At 41.1% G+C, this 19,456-nt stretch overlaps 1 protein-coding gene across 2 annotated transcripts in view; it reads left to right on the plus strand.

The window, feature by feature from the left end:
- Positions 1-12,927: 12,927 nt before the first annotated feature.
- Positions 12,928-19,456, plus strand: part of RORA (RAR related orphan receptor A) — a 545,340-nt gene continuing 538,811 nt past the window's right edge. The window contains exon 1 of one of the 2 annotated variants that reach the window (XM_073303639.2): positions 12,928-13,180. In XM_073303639.2, the coding sequence (XP_073159740.1) occupies positions 13,006-13,180 (175 nt within the window). In that variant the 5' untranslated portion in view covers positions 12,928-13,005. The remainder of the gene's footprint in view (positions 13,181-19,456) is intronic. The other variant, XM_073303636.2, reaches the window with a different exon arrangement.

Here is a 19,456-nt window from a genome sequence, read left to right on the forward strand (position 1 = left end):
TATGAAAATGTGCTAATGAGTGTGAATATAATGTAACTGGAATATGCTTCATGCAAAAAGTCTCTCATAAGGTATCATTACAAAGCTTATAATCTACTGAGTGTGTTCACCCCATTTGTATGAATGTCTCATTCTTGTATCTGAAACTAGAAATATGAAATATAACTCTGAGGTCCTATTGTAATTATGCAAAGTGTGGGCCATTAATGGTGGTTTGGAATCTTGACGGCTCCCATTAACCAGAACAATTGACTATAGGTGGCTCTGTTTTACTTGTAAGTCTTCCTGTATACCTGTGTGCTGACAAGTGGGTAATGAAGTCTTACAGTGACATGTGATCATGTCACCTGAACTGGATTCCATCTTTAACCTGGTGCTTTTCCGTTTAGAAGGAGGGGTGGGAACTTAGAGAGGGACAAAGGATTCTCACCTTGTGCAAAAGATATATAAGGGGGTGGAACAGATCAAAGGAGGTTGCAGTCATGAGACATCCCCTAGCCAGCACCTGAGCTGGAACAAGGACTGTACCAGGGGAATGGATTGGGCCCAGACTAGAAAGGAGTCTAGTCTGTGAAAGAAGCTTATTGGAACATCTCTGTTTCAGTTTCTTAAATGTATTAGGCTCAGACTTGCATGTTTTTGTTTTATTTTGTTTGGTAACTCACTTTGTTCTGTATGTTATTACTTGGAACCACTTAAATCCTATTTGTTATACTTAATAAAATCACTTTTCTTTATTAATTAACCCAGAGTAAGCAATTAATTCCTGGGGGAGCAAACAGCTGTGCATATCTCTGTATCAGTATTATAGAGGTCGGACAATTTATGAGTTTACCCTGTATAAGATTTATACAGAGTAAAATGGATTTATTTGAGGTTTGGATCCCATTGGGAGCTGGGTGTCTGGGTGCTAGAGACAGGAGCACTTGCTAAGCTGTTTTCAGTAAAGTCTGCTGCTTTGGGGGGACATGGTTCAGACCTGGGTCTGTGTTTGCAGCAGGCTAGCGTGTCTGGCTCAACGAAACAGGGTACTGAAGTCCCAAGCTGCCAGGGAAAATGGGCTCAGAGGTAGTCTCAGCACATCAGATGGCAGTTCCAAGGCAGTTTCTGTGACGCAACCCATTACAATCACTAGAACACTTTCAAGTAGAAAAATATGAACCATCGTTTGGTGGCAGGCACAAAATGACTCCCCTTTGTCCTGTTTATTAAGTTGGAATCATTTGTTAGCTAATACTATTAATTTCAGGAGAATGTCATACTTTTTACCCCCCCCCCCCCATTTTAATTAGAGGGGCAAGAAAAATTCACAACAGAAGGCATATTACTTATTCTGAGTGTTTTGGCATATTGAAAATGGGATTATATTGCCAAAACTTCACTATATTTTGTCTTATTTTGGAAGTGGGGGATTGAAAATGGAAACCTTTTAAAACTGACAGACAAAATGTGTTACATTTCATTTTGAAATATAAAGTTTCACATTCTCAAAATGAAAATATCTGATTCCAAAGAAATACAATTGTTGAGGGTTGTAAAATCACTGAGGCCAACATTTTCTGCATCACATATTCACATATCAGAGTTTCAAACACTTCCATCTCTGAAGAGCTTTACCACCACCTCTGGGAAATGAATAAAAGAACTTAAAACATATTTGTGATTTAGCTTAATCTTCTAACATGCAACTATTGAAAACCTCTTAGTAGATCTGTGTTTTCCATTGTTGTTGCAAGTACGTATTGATTACGCCTAAATTTAATTGAAAGCAACAAAGCCTTGCATGGAATTAGCCCTTAAAGTGAGCCAACATTTTTTCTCCTTTGAAAATGATTCAGTGAGCACATGCAAAATGCATTTTCATACGGTTTTGTGACAATGCTATAATTCATCCTTCACTTGAATATTTAATATCAACATGAAGGTCTCATGAAGCTATAAATCAGGGCTCAGGAAAGGTTGAACAGAAGGCCCCAATGGTGTAAGTACTGGGAAAATGTCAGTGCAAGTCTACAGATGATATATAATATGAGGAAAGGCAAAATTATGTCAGTGTAAAGTGAATGGCTTAACAACTGTTGAATTTTCTTCACCATTTGTTTAGAGTACTGGATATCTGAAGGTGAGGGCAAATACTGGCATCCATGCTAAGGTGAGAACAATAGTATAATGTTGGCAATTAAAGTTTGACTTCTTTGCGTTAGTAATGGGAAGTCCGTATTGATGAATTTATGTGAGCAGGGGCAAAAAGATGTTGGAGCAAAAAGTCTGTGGCTGTTTTATTATGAATGTAACCATGGGCTAACTTACTCTTATCAATGGCTATAGCTTTATGATGACAGGCAAAAATTAGTCTATCTTTAGATAGGTAATGAGTTGACTTTAATTCACCCATTGAGTTGTCACCTGAGTAGAATTTTCTGCATTTTTATCTTTAATGGTTTTCCCTGAGCTGCTGCTTTGCAGTACCTTTGATCGATAGCTAAATTTCTACAATATAAACAAATAGAATATGGGAAACTTCTTCATTGCAGAGGCAATGTAAGCTTAGAAGTCCCACTCAGAAAGACTCTCATGCAGTATGGAAGATAGGATAGCAAAAGCATAGCATATAATCTGGTACTTGTGAAGAGCTCAAATGGAAGAGTATCTTGAGGTTCTTTCTCTTCCTTTACAAGTTCAGTTCAACTGTATGGGTAACCCTAAAATGTCTCTATCACAGTATTCAAACATAAGCTAAAACAAACTTGTATAGGGAAGGGGTTTTTTATTCTTTTTTAAATAAGAATGTCTGAGATATGTTAGTGTGAGTTTTCTTCATAGTTTGTTTTTACTTTTAAATAATGACTTTAGGTGTAAGAAAAGTGATTCCCTCCACAGGGGGAAAAAAGAAACCTAACTTTCCTATTTAACTGCATTGACACTGTGTTCTTGGAAAGATTTTTCTACTGCATATAACTTGGTTCTCTTTAGTGGAGGGTGGTAAACCCACACTGACAATTTTGAAGAGAATTCTGTCTGTGCTCTTTGAATCAGAGTAACGAAGACTTAAAGAAACAGTGAGTTATTTTTACATTTAATTTGCATAATTCAAGATGTAACAAGAATCCCATGTCAGATGAGTAGCTCAAAATAGTTATTCTGTTACCAACCTTCTCCAGCCACTTGAAATTCAAGTTGATATATGATTACCAAAAAAAACAAACAACAAAAAAACCCCACACACCCTGGAAAACGTTTAAAACTAAACCTGAGGTCTTTGTTAAAGTTTTTCCTTTGACTGCTATGGGGGGCAGACGGGACCGGATATGCTGCCATCTGTTTTCTGTCTTTGTCTTTGATTTCTACGGTTTATTGTCATTTAGATAATTATTCTGAGGGAGATTCTTATTTGGTTATTTATTCATTTGTTCTGATAGGTGTTGGCTTCATGGCCCTAGACATACAAGTTGGTCATTTATTCAATGGTATGGCTAGGTGCTTTGCCCCATTCTATCCCTAAAGCTGGCTTGGCTGGCTCAGTAGATGATTCCACCTGCCTAAGGGTGTCCTTGGACTGCCCGTGGTGCAAGAGATGCATTCGGTCAATAGGATATGTGGCCATAACTTCTCTATGTTTCACAGATGCTTGGCCCTGGAATAGCCTGTTGGGGGGGGGGCGCGGGGGTTGTTCTAATTTACAGCAGAGTCCTGGGCCAATCCAGATTTGTGGCTTAAAGCTACTTTTGCACATCTTGGCCAGACTGGAGGATCTGGCCCAGAGATGTGAGCCACCAGACACCTCCTAGGGGCCAAAATCATCTTCTGAACCATAACTGTACAGCATCACTCTGGCCTACTGTTTATAGCCCATCAATTTGCAGAGCACACATTCTGAATTTTAAGGCTTTGAAGGACCAACTCCAGGGATGAGAGAGTAGTTGCATCCTGATTTCTAAGAAAGACTTGGAGCCTATGCTGAGAATATTAATAAGGGGTCTGGTTTTCATGATGTGGACATATGTCTATTGGGAATTTGACCGAAGTCACCGACTCTTTGTATGTAGGCTATCAAGCAGCCACTAGATACTTCATTACACACTAGGAATGTAGAAAACATCATGGTGAAAATAAATCACAGGAATCCTGCCTGTTTTCTTACTATTATAACTGTTATGTATGGTCAGTAGCTACTTTCCTCTCCTCTCACTCATCTCTATACATGGGAGAAAATAACCTTCTTTTCCTGCCTTGTAAACCTTCGACACACTGGAATTTATTATATCTATTATGAGTGAGTCTTCTTCCTTGCAAGCACAAATTTGTGTGTGTACACGCGCGCATGCATGCACTACCTGATGCTGCAGACTTGGAACATGCATGCAATGTATTTATCATCTAAAAGTAACAAACACAAGGAACCCTGACATCAGTATTATCTTATATAGGTAATGCACTGCCTGCAGATCTGTTAGATTGTCAGTACATCCTCCACCCCAACCCCACAAAAGTTTTCCAACTACCTGAAAGCCTGGTAACAAGACCTGATTGCACACCATAGCTCATGTCAGCTGTGTGAAACTAGAGTGAAAATAATCACATGATCACTCAAATGACGAAGCCCGGTTGCTTGACTTTAGCATCTCACTAAGTAAGAATATATGTGTTTATTTCCAGTGCAAATGTAATGACTGAATGGATTTTCCATTTTATGTTTCAGATGCAGTCTTCCTATGTGCTGTTTCCCTGGCTCTAACCTTGTGTCCTCACTCTGGTTTTGTACTGTGTGATGTTAAGTTCTCTAAAAGTTACATAAACAGAGGACATATATTTTCAATAACATTTGCCATGCTAGATTACCTTTGCACACAGTGGATAGCTTCCTTCTTTTATTTTCAAATAAAAATATTTTACTCGCTACCATGTTAAATAAATTAAGCCCGATATTATGTAAAAGCTGAATAATTAATTAAAATTAAAATTGCAGCTTTCCACTCTGTCTTTGTGACATAATTCAATTTTAATGCTAATCTAAACCCCAACATCTCAGTTTTGTGCTTGTGCTGAAGAGACTGATGGGGAGTGTAATTTTTTTGTTCAGACATTAGGGGTGCAATTTCTAAAGTTTTAAGCTAGCTGAAAGACAAAGTACTGTTAATGGAGAGGACTCACTGGGAGGGAGGAGGGGGCAGGCTTGCCTCTTCAACATCATCCCCCTCCCCAATAGGAACCCATAAGAGCCCCTCTGCCACAGCTCTACAGGGTTGTGACTTCAGGTAGGTTGAAAAGTGCAGTTGTTTCCTTTTAATAGTCTTTCTTTTCTTACGCCTAGGAAATTCCAAATACATTCTGTGGAGAATATTAAGGTTGTGCATTAAGCACTAGATTCAGGAAATACCAAAGCTACCACTAAGCATTTAGTCTTCACTCTGCCTCCTTGGGTGGATGCACTACAACATGGCCTATGAAATTATTCCCTCGATTACATATTTGTATGCTGTTTTTTGAGCAATACAATGTAAAGTACCATTTTTACAGCCTTACATTATACGCAGGACTAGGCATACTGATGGAGATATACACTAATCTTTCTGCTTTTACATTCTGTTGGTTTATCAATGTAAAATTTTTCTTATTTTGAATACAACTCAACTTTCCAATTGAGTTTGAACTATTTGAGTTTTCAAGATCTCCCCCAAAGAAAAAATAACTTGGAACACATTGACTCTCTGATAAGATATTTAGGAGGAGTATCACTGGCAAAGCTCAATGGGCGTATGATAGGCACTCAGTACAATTTGAGCAATATATGCATAGATAATGCTAAGAACTCTGTTTTATGACAATTCAGCTACTTTTCCTATATCCCAGCTTTAAATACCCTCAAAAGTTTGCTAGTCCAACTATATTTTGCAAAAATCTTTGTACAAAATGTGCTAATTATCATTCAGACTTAATGGGTAGGCCAACTGTTTGAATTACATAACAACACTGCATTTGGGGAAATGGCTAGTCAATGGAAACTGTGTTTAAAATTTAGATATATGAAGGGGATTTAATTAAAAACAAACAATAACAATTAAAACTTGAATAGAGTCTGATCTCTGAAATCTTTTAGAAATGGCCTCTCTTTTTCTGGTCTTCATTAAAATACTTAATTTTCCCCTCTTCTAAGGAGAAAAAATTCATCCTTGGAGATTTTCTCATCCATGCCTCACTTGGTTCACCAGATAGTTTGGGTCTGATGACAAGCTGTATTGCTCTTCACAATTCAATTAGCTCAACTTTGTGGGAGGAAGAGGCTTGTCTGCAATTGTATGGAACCTCATAAAGCTGCTCAGATTCCTTCAGGACGATATTCAGTAATTTTATGAACAAATTGCAGGAAAACAGCAATGAAAGAAAAGGTATTGAGAGGGCCAACTGTGGGAGACAGAAATCACTGTGCCATTTGCCTTACTTCAGTGAGAAAGACTATTGGTCTGTTAGAAATACTTTGGTGCTGTTACTATTACCCTTTACATTAGGAGATATTGAATGTGAATATGCTCACTAGTATACTGATGCGTGCTAAAGAACAAATTTGGTTTACATATTCTCTATTTCAGCCATTTACATAATGAGGAATCCAGTAAGGATCCAAATCCAAACTGCAGGAGAGGGAAGTGAAAGCAGTAGCTCATCAAGCAATGAGCTTGCGGAAGAAAGACTAGTGGGTTACATTGTGAGTTTGCAGGGCATAGAGGAGACTACTGCAAAAAAGAATCTGACCAGTGACTTCTGCTAAGCTGTATCTGAGGCCAGCAAACCACACTTCCTCTTCATTTAGAGGCTGAGGAAAGAGCACCCATCATTATATAAATGATATTTGGTTACATTTGTGGGTGTGCATGTATAGTTATAAATACGAATTAAAAGGCTTTGGTAATTTAGTCAGAATGCCTCTCCCTACCCCTTCATATTGCTCTCCTTTTTATTTTCTAGTTTTTTCTCCTAGAGCAGATGTTTAAAATTCTGCTAAAGTAATGTCTGATTTAATTACTGCCAAATGTTCGGGTGCCAGACATGTAACCAGCACTTTTTGCTAGAGATTAGTGGGTTGGGTAAGTTACAGAAAGTTGTTTTCAGGTACAGACAGGTAGCAGATATTTCATGTGGAAGCCATGTCTGCTGTTGTAATTGCAATGCCAACTTTAACCAGCAAAACAATTTCAATTACGTCATATAAATCATTAAAATATACACCTGAGGATACGGCAGCGAAGAATGGCTGAACACAATACAACTGCTTATTTTAAGAGGGAATTATGTAAAGGTGAGTATATCCTTAGTATTGCCAACAGAAATTCATATAGTCCGCTCCATATGAACTGATGCATTTGAAGACACATCACAGGTCCCTCTCCATCAATGACTGAAATAGTTTCTCCTGAATATCTACTACTCTCTCCCACCATCTCCAACATCTAACTCCTTGCCTGAAATCCTTGTCATCTCATTGAGACCTCTCCTGTCCATCTGTTTGGCTTTGCAACCTGTGGAGACCCACCTCCTGATACACACTGAGAAGCTAATAGGATGCAGCCAGTGAGCAGTTCCCAAGCAGGGAATGGGTGAGACTGGCTAGAGCCCATCCTGTGCTGTAGCCTGATCTCATTGGAGTCCAGTGGGAGCACAGAAGGGGGTTGTGGGACAGTGCAATCGCTGGTGTGTGGGTATACTGTAGTGTGGCATTCCTTAAAATTAAAGCATCTAAATGGCTGCATTAGTCATGTAGCGTTATGTGGCTCAAATTTAGAATGTGTGTTCTGTGAATTGATGGGTCATAAACAGTAGGCCAGAGTGATGCTGTCTAGTTATTGTTCAAATGATGATTTTAGTCCTTAGGAAGTGTCTGGTAGCCACAGTTTGGCCTGTCGCACACTATAGCTGCTGCCGATACATGCTGCCTGTTGTGTTTGATGGCTACGTGCATTATTCCTTCTCTGTCACTTATGCTACTATGTCACCACCTTGACAGAGCACCTATATTATTTCACACTGTGGATGTGCATTGCTCCAACATTTGTGGGTTCATTTCTGTGTTCTGCAGACATTGTTCCAAAAATTAATATATGCAATGATACTTGTATTACACAATTTCTTACCAAAATGAATGATAGTTTATGCAAAGGTCCCAACTTCTCTGACATAGCATTGGCAGAATCAGAAGCAAAATGCATACAAATTTATTTTGTATTTATCTTGCTATGAGAAATATGCTATTACAGAAAGTTGTCAGCGGTGGTCCTGGGTTTAGTGGGGCCACAGGGAAATATCATCTGCAGGAACTCATGTAACACCTTCTCCAAACAAACATTTCTCCTCATGCTTCCTCTGCATACCTCTCTATGCCAGCAACACCATCTCACCTGTATAAAGAAGTTCCATGGACCATACAGAAGGATCCTGGCTTCCCAAAAGGTCCTGACAACCACAAATGGAAGAGGAATTTAACTTTCAGTACAAAGCATGAGACAGGTCATTCAGGGAATTGATTTTTCTGCCATGGCTCATTTCCACAAGTATCTGAAACGCCTACAGATAGAGAACTGGGGATGGCTTGGGGCTTAGCACATGGTGTGTTGTGTGGTGAGGAGAACTACCTGGGTCTCTATAAGTAGGGTGACCATATTTACTAAAGTAAAATTGGGATACCCCGTGGGGCTGGTCTGAGCTGCCTGGCATCACTTCTCGCCTGAGCCCCCCTTCCCATCCTACACATGGCTGTCTCGAGCCACCTGGTGTTGCTGCTTGCCCAAGCTCCCTGCCACCTGGGACTGGGGCTGATTGCCTGAGCCCCGCACTGGCCTGGGCTGACTGCCTGAGACTTGCCGCCCAGTGCCTCATGTCGCCACTGGCCTCCCTAAATGTTCCTCCACACCCCCCTAAAGGGAACAGCCCACTTTTTGGGCAAAAGTGGGCATTTGTTCTGTTTGTTCTTGTCAACTGAGCAGAGCAACTTGCAACTCGCAAAATGGGACAAATGCCCACGTTTGCCAAAAAAGTCAGGGCATCCAAGACACAGCTTTAAAAAGGGATGTCCTGGCCAAAACAGTACATATGGTCACCTTATCTATAAGTCACATCAGTCTAAGGCTGGCTGTGGGCCTAGTGATACTTAATGTACCTAGAGCTGGCTGAAACTCAGGAATTTCAGTTCACAAAAATGTTGGTATTTTGCAATTTGTTCTGAATTGGGACAAAAGCCAGTTGACTTGAAATTTCTTGTGAACTGAAGACCCTTCGACATTTTGGTTTTGGAAACAGTGAAACATAGTGTTACCAAAAGAAAATCTGTGGAGACAGCTGGGAATCCAGGACTGGCAATGGAAATTTGCTTGTGTTTTTACTAAAGTTTCATCAGATTTATAATAGATTTGGCCAGTTTGCTTCAGCAAATCGACACTTTCGGGAAAAAAACAATTGTTTTATTGGGAAATTTCTGACCAACTCTCATTATATCCTTATATATAAATCTGGCTGGACACTTGACCTTAGGGATTGACAGCATGGGGGAATGTTGTAGTGCCAATATTTATTTGAATAATATACCTCTGCTCTTCTCCCTCTTCAAATCCATTTCTTTTCTTTCCCCATTGCCACCTTTTGCTTCTTTCCTAATACTCCTTTCCTTTGAATCACTGAAAATCCAGTGCTGCTGGCCCTACTGGTAGAGGGACTTATGTGGGACCCCAAAATAGGCTTTTTTATTGTTCCTAATTACTTTCACTAATCTTGAGGAAATAATACTGGTCCTGCCAGTGCAATATCAGCTCAAAATGTAGCCCTCCTTCCTTCAGGTCTTTGCTTTGTTTAAGGATATTTGGCTGTAGCTCAAGCCTTCCCTAGAGAATGATGAAGTTGCAGTCAACTTCACTTGGGTAGTCACAAAATCGGTCAGAGAAGCATGGAAATGGTGTCTAAGGGTTCCTGGGGAAAAGAGGAGGTGTATGTGTCTGTGGCCTTCCACTGACCTTGTGTATGCGGTAGTGAAGTGGGCTCAGCTGCTTGCTTGTTTGTTCCATGCTTGAGCTTGCAAGATCGACAAGGGCTGCTTGATAGCAGCCTAGTTAGGGAGCTAATTTGAGCAATAATCTGTTTCAGTGCCCCTGACATAATGCCCCATAGTCTGACTGCAATAATAGTTGTTTCTCCCCAATTATATAAAATGTGAGGAAGCTCCTGCTGCTATCGTTTCTCTGACACTGAATTTAGGTTCTCCAGAGCCTTTGTCTTCTGTTTTTACTGAGCAACAGGGCCACTTTGTCCATTTCTTGTGTGGATGTTACTGAAACACTCCAGTAAAGAGATATTGCGTTTTGAGCTGTTACTTTAGGCTCTAGCCTGTCTTTGCTGATTCTTGCTTCTCGTGAATTATAGAGGATAGGTGGTGTTAAGAGAGACTCTCTCTTCTGCACGGATTCAAATCCCTGTTACAAACACTAGCACTTTCTCCTCTGGTCTGTTTTGCCTTATTTTTAGTTTTTGAAGAAACCTCATTTTCCAGCAACCAAACCCTACTGTATATTGTCCTACCACAGCCTTCAACGCCTCTCTTCTTTTTTCTCCCTTAATAAAAGGAACACAATAACTTTTTGATTTGTTTGTTTTGCAAGCAGAAAAAATGAACGCTACATGAAGTCTTTAAACCATGTTTTGAGGACATCAGTAAGCTCAGACATAGGTGAGAGGTTTATTGCAGGAGTGGGTGGGTGAGATTCTGTGGCCTGCATTGTGCAGGAGGTCAGACTAGATGATCATAATGGTCCCTTCTGACCTTAATATCTATGTATCTATGTAAAAATATTTATGCATAAATAGCATGTGTATTAATCTCTGTTTGCGTGTGTGTGTATATATATATATATATATAAAATCAACAAACGAACAAAGATCCCTGATTATTGAAAGTATATGGTATTCTAAAAGCATCATGTCTTGCAAACACTCATGTACGTAATCCTTACCCTCACATGTAGTTTCATTGTTTCCAGTGCTGGTGAGAGGCATTGGTTTGATAGCCTTGAAGATTGAAGTCCTCTTTTAATGAACAAGGCAAGCTTCCCAATATGCATTGCCTTGTCAGCAGGCCTCAATCTGGATCTGGGAGGTGGGAGAAACAGGTAGTTAAGTTTCTGTGGCTTATGCAATTCTTGGTTTCTCTTCTGAGTCTGCCAGTTCGTAAAAAGAGAGTCATGACATACGAAGTTGCAACTCAAACCCACTAAACTTGCACCATAGAGGGGCCACCAAACATCCATTAGATGGGAACAACTTCTGATCCCTACTAAGCTGAGGTGGTCTCAGAATGGTGATGCAAGTGAAAAAGCTTTGTAGCCTTTCGGTGCAATGAAAGGTGACATTATTAAATAAAGTTCCGACCTTCTAGAGTTTATGCATTCTCCGGGCACAAAGGCAAAATCTTATGCTGCTCTCTGTCTCCTCCTAACATATGCTAAAATCTCAGTTCAGCCCAATTGTACATTTGCAGTGGGATATGGTTATTTTCCCCCCTGCTGCACAGGTGGTCAGTGACCAGCAGGACCGTCAGAGCCACAGCCAAGATATTTTACATGTGAGCTAAAAGAACAACCGGAAGTGGAATTGGATGTTGTCCAATTTGTGAACAGGGCCCTAGAGCTGTACATGGCAGACAGTATGTTATACAATTACATATGAGACAACTATGAATGTTGGATATGGGAATCATGGGTTCTTTTCCTGGCTCTGATGAAGGGCATGGTGTAGTTGTTGGAGTAGTGCTTACAAATAGGATAGCCAAGCACATAGATTTGTCACTTTGCGTCTAAAAGGCAGTTTGGCTGAGATTTGCCTCTGTCATAGTCAAGGTGCATTTTGTTCCCAATTCTGGCCACTGTGGTTTGGTAAAACTTGTGTTATCTTATAAAAGAGGGTGATTGATAGTTGTCTGCTTTCTGGAATGGGAAATATGAGGCTTTGGTCAGTAACAAAGGTTATGAAGAGCAGCAGAAATATATTTTACATATTTTAAAAGAAATGAGCCTATAACTCATGGTCTTCTGGCTCCCAAACGGGGGGACCTTCCCCGAGTAGGCTAAAGGGTATTTCACTGGAAAGAGTCTTAATCTGGTGTGCGTGAGAGAAGGGGACAGTGTGAGATTTTGCATGTTGTGCAGATGTGTGACAGAGCTGCTAAAGGGGGGAGTCTCACATGAGTTGTGCAGCACCTGCCCTGCCTGGCACACCCTGCTGCTGCTTCTGCACCTTTCCGGGCAAGGAAGTTTCTGGTGTTGGGGTGGCTTTTCCTCTTCCAAGGGCCCTAGCTGGAAAGAGGAGGGCACAAAGAGCGGGCAGCCCTGTTCAGGAGCCCCAGACGGTGTCCCTAGGTGGGGGGCCTGGTACTGGGGTGGGGGGTGTAGTGATTGGACTTCATTTCCCCTCCCCCTCGCCGCCGGGCAGCTGCTGCAGCCTCCCCTCATGCCCTTCTGGCAGGGAGCTGGGGCCCTAGGTCTCAGGGGAGGCTATTCCTGCTCAGGCCCTGCGAGGAAGGCAGCCGGGGGGCACCATGCCCAGCGCTGGGTTTCCCCTCCCCTGTCCCACGCAACCCCGCTACTGCCTCAGCCCTGGCCCCGGGAGGGGGAGAATTGCCTGAACCCCTGGGGGTGGCGGGGGGGGCCACGCGTGGTACAAAGCCCGCTCCCTGACCCACCAGCCGGGGGCCTCGGCCGTGCCTGGGCGTGTCCCCGCCGGCTGTGCAGCGGGAGCCCCCCGCCCCCCATGTCGGGGCTGGGCAGGGCAGCCCGCGCCGCGCGTGGCGGCGAAGGCGGGGGGACGCGGGGCTCTCGCTAGCGCTGCCTGTGGTCACAGCCCGGCGCGCTCGCCTCCCATCCGGCTCCGACTCGCGCTCTCCCCGCTGCCGCCGACCATAGAGTCGCGCTGCAAACAGAAGATAGAGGGAGTGCAGGAGCTCGCCATCTCCAAGCCATCTACAGCGGGAAAAACATGGAGTCCGCTCCGGCAGCCCCCGATCCAGCCGCCACCGAGCCGGGCAGCAGCGTCTCCGAGCCGGCCGCCGGCGCCAGGGACACCCCAGTCAACCTGGAGCCTGCCCGGAAAAGCGAAGCGCCGGCTCCAGTCCGCAGGCAGAGCTACTCCAGCGGCGGCGGCGGCAGCAGAGGTAGGGAGACTTGGGGAAGGGGGGAGCGCTGGGATAGGGAGGGTGGGAATGGAGAGAGCGGGGTAGGAGAGAAGGGCGAGATGCAGCAATTAAGCCACCGGGGGATTTATTGGGAGCCGGGTACAAAATAGCAACTCCCCACTCCATGCAACCTGGCAAACTTTTACAGCTCCTTTTAATTGCTGCAGGAGGAGGGACAGACTCGAGGAAAAATATTGAAAGAGAGAGGGAGCTGCTCGGTGCTTTCCCATTTCCCAGTTTCTCGCCTGCAAAACTCAGATGGGAACTATGCCCCTGGAATTACATTCTTAAAACACAAAACAGCCCCCAGCAGGATCATTAGAATTCAAGGAAAGAAACTTTTAAAGCTGCAGTGTCCTTCTCCCCCACCCTTTCCTTGTCTCTCTGCTTTTGACAGTTTCTTCTCTGACGTGCTGAGGTTTGTTGTTGGGAATGGGGGAGTTTTATGTGATCTCGCTGATTAATTAGGAGGTTGCTGATCTGCGATTGACTGCTCCACTCTTTTGCATGCTGTGTTTTTTAATTTGTTTCTTCGGTGTGTTTAAAGAAAAAAAACCCTGTCCCAAAAGTTGCTGATCTCCTGGCGTTTCTTGAAGGTACACAACTTTGCAGAGAAGGATCTTCCTGATCTCATGGATTTTCCTCCACCCCCCCCCCGTCACAAAATATTGCAAACAATTTTTTTAAAAAGCCTTTAATTGCTGGTTTAATGATGATCTAAGCATTCTCATGATACAAACCGCATGTTTAATAGTATGGGTCAGCGAGAAACGTGTGCTGGCCAGTTTAAGTTCGGCGTTGTTTATAGCATTACCTGCCCACTTTTACTGAAAGTAACTGTCTTTCAGCAGCATTGTATGCTAGCTGTTTGCTGCTATAGAGGGAGGGAGAGACCCGCTGCCCCTCTTTTCCCACTGCACAGGAGCGGTTAAGGTCGATGGGTTTTAAATATATGTAGGGTTGTGAAAAAACAAAAAGCGAGAGGGACAAAGATGCCGCTTTAATTCCCGCTGTCAATAATTTATAAATCGCTGCTATCATCCAGGGGGAACTGACTCGGTAGGATCATTGGGTGAAGGGTGGAAACTAACTAAATAAAAATACATATACTGATCTGTTAAAGAAATGACAGCCAGGCTTGCTCACACAGTCCTCTCATGGCTCCGGGGTCCTGTGCCAGCTGCGGGCTGATTGCAGGGAGTCGGGGAACATTTTCCGGTGGTGCGGGGAAAAACCTGCTTCCTCCCGGAGCGTGTGATTTTTGTTGTTGTTGTTTGGAATATGGCTGATCATGTGTTGGCTTGTGTTTTACAGTATTTTTCCCATTTTGGCCACGCCCCCCTGTCCAGGCAGTTTCCCACTCAGGGAATCCGAGTACAGTAAAAGCCAGCAAGATGACACAAGCTGAAACATTTAATTAGAGGCAATTTCCGAATAATGACCACGCAGTTATGCAAATGCAGGAGAGAGGGGGAGGCGAGGAAGAGCTGGCTCTGGAGAAGACGGGAGGATGGGGAAGGTTTTTGTGTGTAGAAAGCTTTTGGCTGCAAAGAATATATTTAGAGCTTGAGACAGTGGATTTGGAATGCAAGCCGGTTATGTAACAAGGTTAATCAGAAACACGAGAGAAAATTTCCTTAATAATGCTAAGGAGTTTTCTGAATGTTTTCAAAGCGGCCGTAGTTTGTGGTTGTTAGTCTATATGTTTCAATCTGCTTTAATTGTCATTGCTGGCACATGGGGATTTTTAGAGGGGTGGGAAGAGAGGGATGGCAACCTTCAGACTAGTCTTGCGACGTTGTAACTTTTAGACCTTATAAATTATGTAATGGACTGCTAGTAAGGTATTTATGTATAAAAAGAGAAGGCAATATATCTGAGGATGGGGGTGATCTGCTCGTGATCCTGAATCGTTTAGGCTTTGCTACCGCTAACCTGCTGACCCATATGTCCCTCCTCCCCCTTGTGTAGCATTAAATGGGGTGGGGGTTAACACACAAAAACACACACACACACTGCACGCAAGCACTAGGTTATGTAACAATCTGAATGAAAAAACGAAGGTCAGTGATGGAGGCATCCATGCAGCAATGCAAAAGCTCCTGGAAATTGTGTCTTTAATATCTGAGAGAGTGTATGTTTTTTAGGGACAATAATTGTTTGTGCCTTGTAGGGGTGAGGGTAGGGATAGGAATGATTTAAAGAAGGAAAATGTCTTGGGTTTAGGGATGATGTAATGGGATTGATAGGAAATATAAATCTGCTCCTAGATTGCAAACAATAAGAAAATTAGAGCCGGCATTCAGGATTAATGTTACATAGATTACAGTGTTGAAAATAAATTGACCTATACACTAGGTGATTATGCCTTTCTAATATTTAAAAGGTGAAGGTCTGTAACTTTGCAAGAAAATACCAGAGAATTGTAATTAACATTTTTAGCCTGTTTGAAAGCAGGACCTAGGTGGAGATATTGGGTGAAATTGAGCCCCCTCCCGATTTGTGATTTATTTATTTATTGAAAGATTCCTGAGGTTGATTTTATGCTTTTTTCATATAAAGGGAATATATAGTATATGGAAATTTTCTTGACATTGGGGTGACCTCACAATGCATGAATACCACATGTATGAGTACAGGTGAAAAGAATAGCCCTGCAACACAGGTAAATGCCAAATAATGTGTTTGTGTACATGTTCAGCACATCAACTAATCTCCTAGGTTGTTATCCTGGAATGTGCTCCATGCAGGCACATCCAGACACACATGCAGGTCAGTTTGCAGAATTGGTACCCAGAAAAGCATTCCTTGATTTTTAAATCAGTAAAGTTAAAACACTGGAAATATTTCTTCTGTATCATCTATTTTAGTAGCTGCTACCATTGCAAACCTGTACCCAGGGCTGTGCAGCCAAACTAGCTGTTCTTAGCAGGGAATTTGAGGAAAATAAAGAATTGAAGAAAAGGGTAGTGGATGACTCTTAAGGGGAAAAAAAGATGATGAGAGGTTAGATTCTTAACTGCAGCTTTAATTACCGTAACATTTGAAATACTGTATCTGATACCACTTATATATCTGGTGTGTCAGATCCCTAAATAGCTTTATTTTATTTTTAATTTTGCTAATGGGTGGGTATTTTTACTTTTGTTCTGACAGGTTGGTCTTTATTATAACAATTAATTCTTGTGCTTTTGGATATATAATACTACTTGCTTTGCAAATGCTTTTAATAAGTGTGTATGTGAGTGAGAAAGAGATCACCTGTGGACTGGTGGTACTGAGTAATGGTATAGAGTAGTGTGGAAGAATAATGACACACTAGGTTGAAAAAAGTGGCCAACAGTCAGATAAAAAGCCTGATATTTTCAAATAAAGATGTTGTCACCTACTCTAGTTGTTTATTTTAACGTAAGGGCAGTAGATTTCCAGTTTTCCGTTAGGTTAAACCCTAATCCATACATGTTTAATTACTGTACAGATGTTCTCAGATGTCTTCATAGCATGCATTGACTTCATTGACTACTTTGCACACCCTAGTCACAATTGCATATACCACTTCCACTTTCATCTGCAGTCATAGAATATTCCTAAGGCACCTACAGCCGTTGCTTACATGGTTAAGTAATACTGGGAGAGTATATATAATATATATGAATTATTGAGTATCTGGAAACAAGGAGAAGCCAGAATCATGTGACCAGCCAGCTGTTTGTGGATCAGCAGGAAGTGCTCCACACACCACAGTCTATGACTCTCAGTGTTATTACCTCCTTCTAAAAATGAACATATTTGAAAAAAAAATTATAACAAATGTTGGACTGGGCTCTCTGTTATCCCATCAAAGCTTAAATGTTGCATTTTCATTTTTTTAAATCTGAAACATCAGTTGTCCAAATCTCAGGAGCCAAGTTCTTGTTCTCTAGGCTTTTTTCTCACCTTCTGTCATCAATAGTATGTCAGTCAGCTGCAGTAGTTTTTGCCGAGGGGTTTGTGTTCTACTGTCCTGCAGTTTCTCCCCTGTCTGTTTATCAGAGCGAGGACTAGAAAGCAGAATGTTATTTTTTCTTTTCCGGGCCATTACTCTGTTTTTTTGCATTGTCAGTAAATGGGAAAAAGAAGTTCTCCCTCAGTTGAGAGAAGAGACAGAAATTGTTTTAGTAAAACTTCCTATTCATGTCCCCCAATGCATTTTTCAGGTATCTTGTTAGGAAATTTGAACATTTTAAAGGCAGCATTCATGTTGTTGGAGGACATTGTATTAAATGTTTTGTGGGGGTGATCAGAAAGCTACGTGCACGTAGGAGACGGTTTCCTGAAGTCTTTCTGATGAATTGAGTGTCTGCTTGCATTTCCCAATCCCTTGCTGGGACTTGGGTCTTTGTTGTCACCAGTTGAAACTAATTATTTCCTGATTTTTATTTTATTTAATTTTTTGCCCTGTGCTGTGAGTAATTTGATTATAACATCAATGAATAGTGGCATCAGCCCTTTATTCCACATCTCCATCTGCAGTTGCACACTTAGCAAATATTTCAGATGTTCTAAACAGAGTATTTGTGATCTAACAAAATTTGTCAGTTTAGTGCGTGATCTTTGCGTTTTCAAGTTTTGAGTATTTTCTTTAAATTTCCAGAACACTTTTATCACACTGAGTGCTGTTCTGGAAGCACTGCTTCTGAATTAGGACTGTAGATTTGCCTGTTGGGTAAATGAGATGTACTATGAAGCATCTGAAAGAAAACCCCAATCATTTAGTTTTAAACCTTTTGTAGAGTGAGAGCAATAATACCACTTTTGCATTGTTTTCTCAGGAACAGTCCTGTTCCCTTGTTGCAATAAAACCATAACTTAGTCTTTTTATTTTATTGACTTGAAACGTATCTCTGTAGCTCTGTAAACCAGTGAAGAACACATTTGGAAATGGCGATTAATTGGCAATATGACTATTATAGCTCAGGTTATAGAACTGTATTTGAGTGGCAGGACAGTTTTGGCTGTTGAAAATTGTCTGATTTTTCTAGGTTTCAGAGTAACAGCCGTGTTAGTCTGTATTTGCAAAAAGAAAAGGAGTACTTGTGGCACCTTAGAGACTAACCAATTTATTAGAGCATAAGCTTTCGTGAGCTACAGCTCACTTCATCAGATGCATATCGTGGAAACTGCAGCAGACTTTATATATACACAGAGAATATGAACCAATACCTCCGGGTATTGGTTCATATTCTCTGTGTATATATAAAGTCTGCTGCAGTTTCCACGATATGCATCTGATGAAGTGAGCTGTAGTATTGGTTCATATTCTCTGTGTATATATAAAGTCTGCTGCAGTTTCCACGATATGCATCTGATGAAGTGAGCTGTAGCTCACGAAAGCTTATGCTCTAATAAATTGGTTAGTCTCTAAGGTGCCACAAGTACTCCTTTTCTGATTTTTCTACTGTTTGTTTCCTACTCTAAGGAAATTTGGCCTTGGAGAAATGTGGAGTAACTCCCTTGAGGTTAATGGATTTAGTCCAGATTTACCTGACTGCAATGAAGAGAAGAATCTAGCCCTAAGGTTTTATAATGTCTAAAATTAACCTTAAAATGATTTCATCATCAATATTTAAGATTGAGTATTTTGAGTTATTTAAGTTTGTAAGATAATGGGTCCAAAAAACTGGGAAGTAAAAGTACTCTGTGGAAAAATATTAAAATTCATTAAAATATGTTCATTAAAATGTTGATAAATGATAGATTTAATATGTTTGAGAAAGAAAGAGAAACTGGTACCACCAAGTTCAGCACACATAATTAATTTAAAAGTTTCAGTTAGCTTTAATATTGTTTGCTAATTTTGACGGTTAGCAACAAGTTTGGGTAACTGCCCTATGCATAACCTATATAATAGAATAAATGTCTTTCAGTTTAAAATAATTATGAAATAATTGTTCTAAGTACAATTTTTTTTAAAAAAAATACATTTTTCTTTACGTTAGGCTTGGTGCTGACTGTATTAAGGACTGGGTTTAAAAAACCGTATGTATATTGCATTTTGAACACAATTGAAATGGAAAAAAGGAAGGGAAACACTGTTTCTTTTTGAAATAAAATTCCTAAAATCACTTTGTATTTTTTAAGTTCATTAGGTATATTTTAAGTGATTATTTTGGCAAGTTCAGACCCAGGTGCTGTGTATTTCACCAGAAAAGGGGGAGAAATTTAGATAATTCAAAATGGTGCTTGGTTAGAAAACATTGTAATTTTAGCTGCCTG

This window comes from Lepidochelys kempii, chromosome 10 (genome assembly GCF_965140285.1).
Source record: "Lepidochelys kempii isolate rLepKem1 chromosome 10, rLepKem1.hap1, whole genome shotgun sequence".
Taxonomy (NCBI): Eukaryota; Metazoa; Chordata; order Testudines; family Cheloniidae; genus Lepidochelys; species Lepidochelys kempii.